Source organism: Sus scrofa, chromosome 14 (assembly GCF_054392235.1).
Source record: "Sus scrofa isolate SSC_HxYL_T2T_F1_AM1 chromosome 14, Sscrofa_HxYL_maternal_Yorkshire_Landrace_v2.0, whole genome shotgun sequence".
In the NCBI taxonomy this organism is placed as follows: domain Eukaryota; kingdom Metazoa; phylum Chordata; class Mammalia; order Artiodactyla; family Suidae; genus Sus; species Sus scrofa.
Genome location: NC_139396.1, coordinates 93,300,872 through 93,316,010, shown reverse-complemented (window position 1 = coordinate 93,316,010; position 15,139 = coordinate 93,300,872). Strand labels below are relative to the sequence as shown.

Below are 15,139 nucleotides of genomic sequence, written 5' to 3'. Positions count from 1 at the left end.
CATGTGTTTTTAGCTCTCCTGTCTTGACAGTAGTAATCTTAACCAGTAACCATTGTTCAGACCGAGAAGGAAGTACAACCAAGGCAAGCCTTGAAATTGGCCTGAAATAAAACCAGAATAGAATTTCTAAAACTGAGAGACCTAAATTAAGAGCCCAACCTTTTCACAGGGCTCACTCCATAAGAACCACTCAGGTCTTGATTATGCATAATGCTTAAGAACAAAAGCAAACGGTCCTGTTCTCAGCCTTTTCCAGATCACGAACCTCTTTGGCCATTCCAACTGCTTATGGTAGATACTCCTACACTGGTAATCTCTCTAGAGGTAAGTTGGCAATAGTCTGCTTGTTTTATTAAGCCTACTTTCTTTTTTAGGCCAGGCTCCTGGGAATGGAATTGGTTAAGTGCTAAAGGTAACTCCTGTACGCTTTTGCTTTCTCAACCTTTACTATACTTTTGAATAACCTGGGGCTACTTTTTAGTACTTTGTATAGGCCCTAGAAATGTCACCTCTAAGAACTGAGGTTACCTATACTTTTCATTTCCCAGGTGATTTTTAATGGTCCCAACTGAGAGCCACTGAAGAGGGGAAGTCATTAGGCCATTTTTCCATATTTCTGCTAGCATCCTAATGCTGACTTGGTTCATTTTCAAGGTGGGGAGAGAGCTTTTGGTGTACAAAACTAGATGGCAAGTTTAGGAGTTGAGACTTGTTTCAAATACAACTTAGCAAATAGTATTTAGCAGGTAGGTAAAGGTACCTCATTGATTTGTGTACAACTGAAGAAGATGCTGATTATAAACCATGTGACACTAATTAGGATACTGCATCAGTGAAATACATGGTGCATTAACCAAGAGGAATGGAAAAAGCATGAAGTTAATGGCCTAATTAGGTCTTGCTAGGTACTAAATTTGACTATGGTATGAACTAGCATACTTTCCATTTTGTGCATATATGGAATGATGTCAATTCCTTATTTTTCTAACATCTTAGGATGAATCTAGTACGAACAAGATATATGGAGGCAGAGTTTTTTTAAATTTACTAAGAGCAGAAAACTGCTTGTCAAGTTTATTCATTATTACACCTTCATAAGGAGCATGTTCCAGCACTTTTGAATTTTAAGTTTCCAGGTCCGCCTCAGAAAAGTTCATGGCAGATTTGATCTGCAGTAATTTTTTGCCCATTCCTAGTGTTTTACACCAGGAGACTAGTTTAACAGTATCATAGGTAGCACATGGGTTCTTAAGTTCACCATTTCCACTGTTCCTTCTTGTCCCCCAATCCCTAAGTGTTGGTCCTTTGACAAACCTTTCATGCGTTGTGTACCGTTCTGGTGAGACTGTCATAAACTGAATGAAGACATGTGGAATGAGAAGAAAGCATCTAATATATACAAAATCCCTCTGTACAAAATCCGCAAATTCTTAAAATTTTATACCTTAAACAATGTAACAGAAAAAAGTCAAATGTCAATTTTAATAGACTTTAAAACAGTGTACAAGTATAAAACACTGGTTTTGTATTTCAAAAGTTGGAGGAAGATATCCAGTCATTAAACAGTCTACAAAACATATGCCAGTAGATTACATAAAAGACTATGTACAATATAAAAAGAGCTGAAAACAGTCTTCACTGTAAAAATAATTTAAAACAAATTCTTCAATTTAAAATATCATCTATAGCACAAACACACATCATGCAAATGGAAAACTAAATATACTGCATTCTTTAGCGTAGCCCAATAAATTCAGTTTGAGACCTCTTTTAGGTAGGGAAATAGCCATTCAATAAAACTCTTCTCCGGCAGTAATGGTCCAAGCTGGGTATTTTATACTTAAAGAACAGCTACATTTCAAACCCTTTTTTGTTAAATTGTAATAAATACTAAAGCAACATAGGAATACTTTATTTGGAAGTAACATTGGGGAAAGGACTGGAAAATAAATGCTTCTCTGCAACTTTATAAAGTATGAACTTTTTTGAAAGGCTAGAAGCTTCTGCAGCTGAGAAAATTGATGTCTAGTTTTAAGGCAGGCTAAGCTTTTTATAGGAACTAGTTTCATCAGCTATTCTGGTATTACAAGTCACATCGCCTTCGTCTCCGTCTAATAGTTTGGTGTTTATTACACCAAATCTTCCCAACAGGAAACATGTACTTACTGGCTTTGGAACCTAAATCAGGGCCTGTTGCTCTCACTTAATGGGGGGTGCAGGGGTAAGGGGGAGCAACAGTCCAAATTATTACACGCTCCCCAAGTTGAAGTACCGTTATTATTGGTTCATAAAGACTTTGCAAATTCACATCTTGGCAGTTTAATACTTGTGGAAAAGGATCAATGCAAGCTCTACCACAGTGATAGGTATTTAAACAATAGCAAATATTCTTATAACTAAGGGGACCAAGGCAGGCACTACTGTTTCTAAAGCAACTGAAACATTTCCAAAGCATTTATTTGTTTTTTAGGTTAGTTTTATGAGGCAATATAGACATTACCACATGTCCACAGGAAGTACAAAAGCCATCTTCATTTGAACAATACAATATTCCTGAAACGATTAGCACCAAGTCTCACTTTAAAAAGCAAAGACAACTAAGTGCTCTCCCACATACCGTTGACTTCTTTCTACTCACACTGCATGTCATGAGATTTTTAAAAAGTTAGCTGCCACAAGTTTTGGAAAAATGCCAGTGTTTAAAAATAGGTAATTGTGCTAATAAAGAATCAAAAGTTCAGCAGACAGATTTGAGGATTTTAAACCATTCAATGTTACAAAGAAAAGTGTGAAAGTACCATTCTTTGGTCTAGATAAGCTGTTCCCTTTACATTAATTTAACATTCCAATGGCTTTTTGAAAACTTTAAAATGTTGAAACTCACTAGGCAAAAAAAAAAAAAAAATTATATATACATGGGGATATATCATACAAATGAATCTTTAAAATAAAGTCTTGTCCAACAGCTGATTAAAGATACTTAGTACCTTTCTTTAAAAAAAAAAAAAAAAGTTAGTGTTTGAGTATATAAGCACAGAAACAAGAAGTTAAAAATTACCCATGGGAAGAAAATCTTTTACCAGTTTATAAATATTACACCTTTCTGGTTTCCTTGCGCTACTAGGTTCACAAGTAAATGTTCAATTTGACATGCTAAAGTCCCTAATGCTGGTGGAACAATTCCTGTACCTGGACAATTATTACATTATGATTTGTTTGATGGATAGTTAACGCCTGTTGCTTCCTGTTTCATGGATATAGCTTCATTAACTGCCTCTTGGTCACTTCCATCAGCTCCAAATCCAGTTCCTCCAGCTCGCATATTAACATCAGCATCATCTTCCAAACCATTGTAAAATTCTTCAATCTCACTTTCATCCTCCATGGGTTCTTCTAGACTTGGACTCTGGCAAGTTCCACTCTCACTGTTACTGCCACAAGAACTAGAGGATAAGACATCATCTTCAGAGTCTGAATATACCTCAGCGCCATGGAAAATATAACGGTTTGGTGGTAAAAACAGATACTGATTACCTGAAATAAAGTAATAAAAGAGAAGTAGGTTATTTTCAGTTTTCTAAGACTTAGTCTGACTGGGCAGTATGGAGTAAATGTAGGTTTTAGCCTTTTGCCTGAATATCATTACTACAGGCTATTTTAGAAAATTTCTCTAAAACAAGTTATAGACTCAGTCAGTTAGTCCTGGTTCTACCACTCACCCAACTGTGTAAGTTGGGACAATTATGTCTATGCCCCAATTTCTTCATCTGGATGTGAAATAATTTTTACAACCCTATGAGATTAAGTATGAAAAAACAGAGCCATGTTCAATGAAGGTTATTTAGCCAACTCTCTTGAATAGATCTGATGAGCTGAAGTACCTAGCCCACGACCCACCTTCTGAATCAGAATTTTTACAAGAGTCTTATACACATTATAAAGTGTGAAGGAGTGATCTAGCATTAGACTTCAACCTTTCTTTCCCAGAGCCCTCCCAAATTTGCATTAGCAGTATAAGATTTGACCAGTGATGCAGAGTTCCCTGTCTCCCCTGAGCTATGGACCCTGAGTCAAAAGCACTCCTCTAAAATGTCCTGCTCTTATGAGCATAAATTTAAATCTGTAAATATTTAAAAACCAAGTAAGTCCTAGGTTGGTCAAATTTGGTTTAGCTAATTTTGTTTACATTGAGATCTAAGTGAATGGGTAGGAACCCTAAACATTAATGATTTTTTTTTTTTTTTTTGGTCTTTTTGCCTTTTTTAGGGCCACACCCTTGGCATGTGGAGGTTTCCACGCTAGGGGTCCCATCAGACCTGCAGCCACCAGCCTGCACCAGAGCCACAGCAACACAAGATCCAAGCCGCATCTGTGACTTACACCGCAGCTCACGGCAACACCAGATCCTTAACCCACTGAGCAAGGCTGGGGATCGAACCCACAACCTCATGGTTTCTAGTTGGATTCGTTAACCACTGAGCCACAACAGGAACTCTGAAATATTTTATACCCTTAAATTCACAACCAGTCTTACCAAACATGGTGTTGTAGTGATTACATGATATCCCAGATAGATTCACAAAAGCCTGACTACTGGAGTAACATACCGTCTACCACACATACCCAAATTTCTCTTCAAAATGACTTCAAGTTTTTTTAAACCCCATCATGACCCAGTTCTAGTATGTATTCAAGTGTGAAAACCACTTGTTTCACTGTGTTTCAAGAGAAAACACATTATTCAGTTTTCTAAGGTCCTAGTACTAATTTCCATGATTGGAAGAGGGAGTAAAGTACTCTTCTAGCTAAAAGAAATCTGGTGATTCTTGACAGGGCCATTTCCTTTGAATCACACCACACCCCCTCAGTCTTATTATTTTTGTTTTTTGTCTTTCTAGGGCTGCACCCACGGCATATGGAGGTTCCCAAGCTAGAGGTCTAATAGGTCAGCTGTTGCTGCTGGCCTATGCCTCAGCCACAGCAACACCAGATCTAACCCCTCTGTCTTTTAAGGAGTACCAGCATGTGGCTGACCTGCCCTTTTCTTTCCATAGTTTTGGTCAAATTTCTAAAAACTACTTCATTCTGTTCTAGCCACCTTGAAGAACTGAATAATCTATTTCTCAGTCCAAGTACCCTGTACCTGTGTTTTTGCCGTCTTGCCAACCATCAAGACATTTAAATTTTACTTGCTATGTACCAACTTCTCTCCTATTCAGCCTCAACCTCACAACAGAAATAGTGTCAAACTAAAATCAATGTGTAAAGTTCAACTGTTTGGTTTTACAGCTAAAAATGTTAAGTTCAATGCTTTAAATCAGTTATCTTTTCAAATGCTCACACAGTGCTATGATCAGTCTAATTCAAGGTCCAAACTGGTAGACTGCTCTAGGTTTAATCATTTCCTGGGGCAGAGTTTTTATATTTGACCCATTTGTCAAAAAGATAACGAAAAAATATCCCCTGTGCCTAGGCAGACTTTGTGTACAATACTTGCCTGACTAAATCGGTAATTTTTCTACTTCTGACTCTTGCCACAGTTGCAAGGATAAGTATTCCATGCTTTTTGTTTCCCCCATCTCCCCATGGAAGCTTTCCCCTAGAGTTCAAGACCAAAATCAGTACTTAGGTTTTTGTTTATTTATTTATTTACTTATTTGTTTATTGCATTTTAAGGCTTCACTTGCACCCTATGGAAGTTGCTGGGCTAGGAACTGAATGGGCACTGTAGCTGATGGCCTACGACACAGCCACACCCGAGCCACTTTTGTGACCTACACCACAGCTCATGGCAACGCTGGATCCTTATCCCTCTAAGCAAGGCCAGGGACTGAACCCATGTCCTCCTGGATACTAGTCAGGTTCATTACTGCTGAGCCTCGAAGGGAACTCCCAGAACTTTTAGGCTTTTTAGAAAACCTTCTAGAACCTAGTCCCCTCCAAGTAGCATCTACCTTTTTAAATACCACCTATTTTTTTCTCTTTTTTTTTGGCTGCACCCGCAGCAACATTCCAGCTGTGACCTGTGCCACAGCTTCAATGCCACAAGGGAAACTTCTCACTTTTTTCCCCTGACTTTCAGGGCTGCCATCTGCAGCCCCAGGTTAGGGGTCAAATCCAAGCCATGTCTTTGACCTATACCAGAACTCATGGCAACACTGGATACTTAATCCACTGATTGAGGCCAGGGATTGAACCCACATCCTCATGGTCACTAGTCAGATTCGTTACCACTGAGCCACAGTGGGAACTCCCTTGTTCACCTGTATTTGTAATTACACTCAAACATCAGTAGCTTGATCAGTATCTGCAGAACTTGCTACAGCTACAATGCCTGGTAAAGAATATGCGCAGAGGCTTATTCAACTGAACTAAAATTTATTTACAGCTATGATTAGAACACGTAATATATATATTGCCTGAAATTTCTTGCCATGGAGTTCCCATTTTGGCTCAGTGGGCTAAGAACCTGACATAGTGTCTGTGAGGATGCATGCAGGTTTGATCCCTGGCCTCCCTCAGTGGGTTAAGGATCCAGTATGGCTGCGGCCTATGTCTCAGCTGCAGCTCTGATTCAACCCATAGCCTGAGAACTTCCAATATGCCACAGCTGTGAACATGAAAAGGAAAAAGAAAATTTTCAGTTTTCACCATGTATGGTAAATGGAACAGACTTAAGGTTTTAAGCTGTATAACCTGCATCTAAGAGCACAATTTCTGCTGTTTCTGCCATTGATGATACTTGGGTGTAAGTGGTTTCAAAAAGCAGTAAGTGATTTCACCTTTGTTAATACTAATTGGTGTGCCAACAAAAAAGGGCAGATGCTATTTATGATGCTCAGAAGAATCAGATGTTTTCTAGATCTGAGATAGCACATAATGGTTAAGAGAACCTGAAACCAAACCTGGTTCTTCCGCAGCTGTTACCTGAATGGTCCTTGATTTCCCACCTGTACCAGAGAAGTAATGGTTCCTATCTCACAAGATTAAAATAGGAAATGTAAAGGCACTGACCCACAATAAGCACCCCAATCTCAAATCACTGCTACCAGCTATAAAGCTCTCACCAGATAATGGCAAAGCCCTCAGTATTTCCCAACTTAAAGCTTACCGCCTTATTCCTAGACAAACACAAGGTACAGCGCACACTTTCACACATTTCTTCCCCATGTTTAAATAAGATACCCATGTTTCTTTTTCTAGCTTAAATTATCAATGTTACAGTTTCTCTAAACACAACTATTACATTTAGCTGCATAAACTTACCCTAACCTGCCACAATTGCTCATTCTCACAAATATTTTGTAACAATAATTATACTTTCAGAATGGTTCAACAGCCTTTCTTACCATCAAGCCGTTTACTAATCTGCTCCTTTGCAAGTCTAGCTGGCCAGCATTTTCTTACTGTTTCGGCAACTGAAGTTCTTTCATTTTTCTCTCCATTACTGCAGGCAACATTCTTCAAACCTGGACTCTCCATCGGTTCTTTAACACTTTCAATGCTCCTAGAAGTCTGTACTTCCTGTGATTTCTCTTCAACACAGTCTTTTGACTCAGACACATCTAGATCATCAACATTACTCTTTGTTGCTTGGTCTAAAAGAGGGAGAGTCACTGAAGAAGCTGGTGGTGAAGTTCTTTCTGGTGAACTAGAGCCTTCTGAAATATTAAGAGGTGTGGGTGGTAATTCTGACAAGTGAGCCAACTCTTTTTGTGTTCGTGGAGGCTTTTCAGTAATTTCTGAAAGCTTTACAGGGTTGCAGCAAAGCTTGGCATATTCACCTCCTAACCTATGACACAATTCATTAATAATGACATCACAGTCTCCAAGAAGCTCTACATCAAAATGCAGGTGAGGCAAAGGTTCCCTATTAATTAATATCTGAGGCACTTCATGGGGTATGGAACCTAAAAATAGGGTGAAAAAGTAAGAGTTAGAGAAAGGAAAGGAGGTACACTAATAAAACCACAACAAATGCACTATGTAAAAATCTAAAATGCTCAATACCGAAAAAAGACACCCACCTACAATATTTAACCAAGCCATTACATATCAAGCTATCAAGCATCTTTGAAAATTTCAAGTTCTGCTCCATCGTCTGGGCAATCACTTCCAACTTTTCCATTCTGTACCAACACATTTTGCTACCCCACAGAAAACTTTTAAGAAATACTCTGCCTGGAGTTCCCATCGTGGAGCAGCAGAAACGAATCCGACTAGGAACCATAAGTTTCGGGTTCAATCCCTAGTCTCTCTCAGTGGGTTAAGGATCTGGTGTTGCCGTGAGCTGAGGCATAGGCTGCAGACTTGGCTCAGATCCTGCGTTGCTGTGGCTCTGGTGTAGACCAGCTGCGAGTAGACCCCTAGCCTGGGAACCTCCATATGCCGCGGGTGTGGCCCTAAAAAGCAGAAAAAAAAAGTTCTCTGCCTTACCTTTAAAGAGGGAAAAAACCTTCAAAAATAAAGAAGCTCATTTTTCCTTTTTTTTTCCTTTTAGTTATAAATTGTTCTATAGTCTACTTTAACAGAATTTAACAGCTGTTTAGGGAAGACTGAGTTAAACTGCTAAAGCCACTACACGTAGGTTAGGATAAAGAATTGGAGAATTTTACTCTGTCTCTTCCAGCATTCTGGCTGCCTATTTGCTGGTGTGGGGGTCTAATTTAATTATCTAGCTAAGGGTTTTGATATTCTCGCCTCTGTTCTCCTTCGCTCATTTTTAGGGCACAAGTGACGCTACTGAATTAGTCCCTTTTCTCTCTCCCACTTGCTTGCTCACTAGAGAGAGAAAAAAGGTACACTATAGAACATGGGTTAAAGAAATATTCATGAGGGAGTTCTCACTGTGGCTCAGTGGTAATGAACCCAACTAGTATCCATGAGGATGTGGGTCTGATCCCTGGTCCCACTCAGTGGGTTAAGGATCCGGTGTTGCCAAAAGCTGTGGTCTAAGTAACAGACACGAATCGGATCTGGTGTTGCTGTGACTATGGTGTAGGCTGGCAGCTGCAGCTCTGATTCAACCCCTAGCCTGGGAACTTCCATATGCCATAGGTGTGGCCCTAAAAAAGTAATAAATATTTGCAAGCGTAATAGGAACTTAAAATTGTATCTGAGCATTTGCATGCACATCAACACCCTTGTGGATACAGCTGATGCACATATCATGATTATGACAAGGACTCATCTTCTTACCAAAACCAATCACTTTGAGTTCCAACATTCTATCTTACATGAGTACATTACAAATGTATGAAGCTACACATTTGAACTTACTGGACCAAAAATCAATCAAATTTGAAAGATCAATAGCTAAATTCAAATTAAGACTAAAAATACACATTTTTAACCTGTTTCAAAAGTGTATATAAATTTATTTGACACTAACTCCTGCCACGTTAAAAACACATTCCATTGAAAAGTTTAAGTTGAGGAGTTCCCGTCATGGCAAAGCAGAAACCAATCTGACTAGTATCCATGAGGATGCAGGTTGATCCTTGGCCTTGCTCAGTAAGTCCGGGATCAGGTGTTGCTGTGAGCTGTGGTGTAGGTTGCAGACATGGCTCAGATCCCGAGTTGCTGTGGTTGTGCTACAGGCTGGCAGCTACTGATTCGACCCCTAGCCTGGGAACTTCCACATGCTGCTAGTGAAGCCCAAAAGAAGACTGGGGGGGGGGGGGGGGGATTAAACTCTGTCCCTTTATTATTCTGTTTTGAAAGCCTTCTTCCCCCCATTGAATGTCAGATTAACCAATCTTCACGAACAAGAATGTCAAAGCCTGGCTCTTTACCAAGAAACAGTAAGATCACTGGGGTCTACTACACACACCTACAACCCATGAAAATATATATATAAATGGTTCTCTGAAAAATCATCAACTTACTTGGAATTAGTGCTACTGGTCTTACTTTCAGGGAAGACCCAATAACAATGAGAAGATCAACTTCATCTTTGTCATACTTCATGGCTCTATGAAACTGCTCTGGTAAATTTTCACCAAAAAAGACAATCTCTGGTTTCATGATAGCAAGTGGTTCATCAGCTGGGCACCTAGGACATCGAGGAACCACCTGCATGTTCCAGATTTTGATTGAGGTGGGAAAGAGAAGGGCAAGCCCAAGTTAGAAAGAGTCAACATTTCCAGACTTCCCAAGAATGCATTTCGAAATTATCAAAGATGACAGAAAAGCTGTGGATAAACAACAGGGAAAACTGGATACTATCAATGACACATTTATTAGCATACAATGAAATGCCATTTTGCTATTATCTATGTATGCTGCTATCCTAATTATCTGTGTAGACCTACATTTGATATTCAAGAGTCAACTCATATAAAGAAGAAAAAGTAGCATGTATATGTATGTATACGTACATACAACATGAATCTTTTTTTTTTTTTTGGAAGCACCTGGAGCATGATGCTGAAGCTCCCAGGCCAGAGAACAAATCAATGCCACAGCAGTGACAATGCTGATCCTTGACCACTAGGCCACCAGGGAACTCTAGATTTAATCTTTTACAAAATAAGTGTGTAAAGTGGAGTTCCCGTTGTGGCGCAGTGGTTAACGAATCCAACTAGGAACCGTGAGGTTGCGGGTTCGATCCCTGCCCTTGCTCAGTGAGCTGGCATTGCCGTGAGCTGTGGCGTAGGTTGCAGACGTGGCTCGGATCCCGCATTGCTGTGGCTCTGGTGTAGGCGGGTAGCTACAGCTCCAATTAGACTCCTAGCCTGGGAACCTCCATATGCTGCGGGAGCAGCCCAAGAAATGGCAAAAAAACAATAAAAAAACAAAAAAACAAGTCTGTAAAATGACTCCATTTTAATATGCTACCCTTGTAATTATATGATTATATATGCAGCTAGCTTAAGAAATAAGCTAAGACATAAATTTTAATGTCTTGATGGTTTTTATTCTTTGCTATATTTTCCTCAAATTTTTTTTGGCAGTGAGCCAAAATACTTTTTAATGTTTTAAAAGATTACCACAACTAATTTAAGGTTCTAAATCTGACAGACATGAAAAAAGGACAGTAAGGAGAAAAATGTAATATGTAACAGCTCACTTATCTAAATTTTTATTCTAGGCTTATATATTAGCCAATTTCATCATTTTGAGAGACACTATGGAACAATGTGTTCAACACAGGTATTAAAAGGTTTTTTTGTGTATTTCACTAGAATCCCCAATAGTAACTAACAACATCTTCCTGGATGTTTCTGTACCACATCAATACTTTCAGGGAAAAAAAAAAAAAAAAAAAAAAAAAAAAAAAAAAAAAAGATCTGGAGGCAAAAGAGACATTCATGATTCCTAAAATATGGGTGATAATTACCTGATTAAAAATATCTCCTCGTACAGCTTCACAGTCAACTTTATATTTACAAATCAGGCAAGATGCTGTTGCAAAGGAACCTAAAAACAACAAACATCTTTGCTTTATTAAAGGAATTTTCTCATTTCTTAAATAAAGGTTATAACATAAAGTTTAATACCAGAAAAGCTAAAGAATTTAGAAATGTTGAGACTTCACAGAAGAGACATCGATGTAATAATGCTTCCTAAAGCTACTCTTTTTAATAAAATATACTGAGTTCCCATTGTGGTGCAGCAGAAACAAATCCGACTAGGAACCGTGAGGTTGCAGGTTCGATCCCTGGCCTCGCTCAGTGGGTAAAGGATCCGGCGTTGCCATGAGCTGTGGTGTAGGTTGCAGATGTGGCTTGGATCCCACGTTGCTGTGGCTCTGGTGTAGGCTGGTTCCCAATTAGACCTCTAGCCTGGGAACCTCCATATGCCATGAGTGCGACCCTAAAAAGACAAAAAAATAAATAAGATACCAACTCCTGCAGATTTGGAAGATAACAATTGTATTAATTTAACAGTTGTGTTTTGGAAACAGTTTACATACTTAACAAAATGATCTATTTAAAATCTTCCAATTTCTGAATCCTAAAAATCTGAACTACCCAGCAGTTCCTTGGGTTTCGTAAAGACGTCATGTTGGACAGTTGCAACTCTTGACACAGAGGTTAACCTTAACAGATGTGATGTCGCCTCAACTGAGGTTAAGTTCCTGGCCCAGGAACTTCCACAGCCACAGGTGCAGCCTCCACAGCCCCCACCAAGTCATTTTTTTTCTATTCATATCTAAAATTCCTTCTGTAATCCATAAAGGCTATTTAAAAGAATTTAGTGTATGAAACTGCTGCATCTTGAAATCCAAAAGCACATTAATATCTTGACAATTAAGTGTCAAGGCCAATCAATACTTCTGGTTTCATATTTTTGCCCTCTACTTTCCTTAATTTCACCTCCACTCCTGGATGGCAGCCTACTTTCTAACCCTAATTTTTCCTATAAACAACTAACAGAGAAAGCAATTCTGAAGTTTACTAACCATGACACTGGATTATCCTCTGGATTCCTGCAACCTGTTCCAGTGTATCTATGTTCTGAGTATAGTTGCGAAGCAGTTTTCCTTCCTTATCTGACAAGGCTATGAATTTGTGACAGAGAGATGGCTGGAACTGTCCAGGATATATTTCCTAGATAATGCAAAGAGCAGAAAATCTTAACAGATATCACATGTTTTGGTTTAACAAAAAAAAGCTACCAATGCAAATTTAAAGACAATACATGACCATCTCAAAGCATCTAGATGGATGCAACACACACTTACAAAAAGACTTGCTGTAATATGTATAAAACTCAGCAATTAGTGAACATGGCCTCTTGAAAAGGATAAAGTCAACCCATAAACATCTCTTACAAATGTTAATAGATATTTTAATAAAGTCAGAAGAAATACATACCTCAATATCTAATTTTTGTAGGCTGCAAATTTAGAATTTTTTTTTAAGGAAAAAAGGGGAAAGTCTAAACTGAAATTAAAGATATCAAAGGTATGGTGACTTCTTTTTAAAACTAAAAATTTAAGACACTGTCAACATAAAAATATTTAAAATTTTTGATTCATCATTCATTATAAATATCAACCTGTTGGAAGTTTAAAGCTGAAGTTTAATTCCTTACCAAAATTGTTTTCCTTCCACTGCACAGGCACATACTGGTATAGTATAGAGTTGCTCATGAATGCTGAGTTGCTGGATTTTGTGTGTGTGTTTTTCCCCCCAAATAATGCTTCAATGCTGTTTCTTCTTTAAAAACAAAGAATTCAGATATACACATGGCAAAAAGATCAGAGAAAAAGTATCAATTTTGGTCCTCTCAACTTTTGACAGTGTTTTTATTAAATTTCATTTAATCAGTGACTATGGCAAAGGAAGTTTCTTGTCTACTTTCTTCTTTAAAGTAGTAGTTCTACCTACTTCCTTACCATTCATTACAGCCTCTAACCTATTACAATCCTAACAAAAAACTAAATACAACCATATGTCCGTCAATAGGGGACTGGTTGTAGAAATATGGTACATCCAAAACAGTGGAGTATGCAGCCCTTAAAACGAATGAGGGGAGTTCCCGTTGCTGCACAGCAGAAACGAATCCGACTAGTAATAAGGTTGCAGGTTTGATCACTGCCCTCGCTCAGTGAGTGGGCTGAGGATCCGGCGTTGCTGTGACCTGTGGTGTAGATTGCAGACACAGCTCAGACCCTGCGTTGCTGTGGCTGTGGCATAGGCCAGCAGCTGTAGCTCTGATTCAACCGCTAGCCTGGGAACCTCCATATGCTGCAGGTGTGGCACTAAAAAGCAAAAAAATAAATAAATAAAATAAAATGAATGAGGGAGGTCTAGATACGCTGACCTGGAAGATCGCCCATGACAAATGTGAGGAAAGAAAAAAAAAAAAAAAAATCAAGCTAGTCACCAGTGTGTATAGCTTTGGAGTTTTGTTGTTGTTGCTTTGCTATTAAGCAAAAATGGAAATTCTATGCAAATTATATAGATACATTCATTTAAACATCATGTCAGGAAGGATACAAACAAGCTATAAAACTGGAGGGGGGAACTTCTGACATTATACAAAAAAGTTTAATTGTTACTATATAAGTAGATTAAAAGTCTTAAGTTTTTAAAAAACCATCTACCGGGATACCCTTTAGGTAAAAAATACACACAAATCTCATTTTAACAACTGTCATATCCACGTCCATATGCTGCTGAAAGTTGTCATACAAATCAAAATATTTTTTTGTTTTTTTAGGGCTCCACCGAGGCATATGGAAGTTCCCAGGCTAGGGGTCAAATTGGAGCTTTAGCTACCAGCCTACACCACAGCTACAGCAATGCGGGATCCAAGCCACATCTGCTACCTACACTATGGCACATGGCAATGCCGGATTCTTAACCCACTGAAGCAGGCCAGGGATCAAACTCACATCCTCATGGCTATTAGTTGGATTTGTTTCCACTGAGCCATAATGGGAACTCCTCCCATGCAAACTTTCATCACAAATTTCATGAATTTTGCAATTTAAGAAAGACAACGTATATAAAAAGAAGTAACAGGCGAAAAGTTTATTAAAGCTAATTTTGGAGTTCCCGTTGTGGTGAGGCAGAAGCGAATCTAACTAGTATCCATGAGGATGCATGTTCTTCGATCCCCAGCCTCACTCAGTGGGTTGGAGATCCAGTGTTGCCATGAGCTGTGGCGTAGGTCACAGATGCAGCTCGGGATCCTGATTTGATGTGGCTGTGGTGCAGAGGGGCAGCTGTAGCTCCAATTCTACCCCTAAGCCTGGGAACTTCCATATACCACGGGTGTGGCCCTAAAAAAAAAATAAATAAAGCTAATGTTTATAGAAAACTGAAAGCCACATTATGTTTTGGACCATTGGGTTGTGTTCTACGAACCACTGTTTTCTCCCCAGGATGCTTTGTTCTAATACATTTACATTTAGAGGATTAAACACCTGTACCTGTTAAACCTCTCTCTGGAAACAGCTGTTAGAGAATATAATAATATTCTAGGCAACAGATAAAACAGATCTAAAGTATTAAGGAAAGTGCTAACTAACAGCATGCCCAAAGCAGCCCAACAAATGACTGACTACCTCCAAAGCAAAGCTGGACAGCAAGAGCACCTAGACTCCCCTCAGAATTCTAGAAGGAACTTCTGTATGCCTTATCAGGGGTGGGTTAAGAACAAAAACCTAGATTCAACCCTACAA

At 38.9% G+C, this 15,139-nt stretch overlaps 1 protein-coding gene across 4 annotated transcripts in view; it reads right to left on the bottom strand.

Annotated features, from left to right (window-relative positions):
• Window positions 1-1,455: 1,455 nt before the first annotated feature.
• The window catches only part of SIRT1 (sirtuin 1), a 31,803-nt gene continuing 18,119 nt past the window's right edge, over window positions 1,456-15,139 (bottom strand). The window contains exons 2-7 of one of the 4 annotated variants that reach the window (XM_021072203.2): window positions 13,042-13,166; window positions 12,407-12,554; window positions 11,342-11,421; window positions 9,888-10,074; window positions 7,350-7,910; window positions 1,456-3,534 (exon numbers count right to left, since the gene is read on the bottom strand). In XM_021072203.2, coding sequence (XP_020927862.1) covers window positions 3,206-3,534; window positions 7,350-7,910; window positions 9,888-10,074; window positions 11,342-11,421; window positions 12,407-12,554; window positions 13,042-13,074 — 1,338 coding nt within the window. In that variant the 5' untranslated portion in view covers window positions 13,075-13,166 and the 3' untranslated portion in view covers window positions 1,456-3,205. 4 annotated transcript variants of the gene reach the window in all.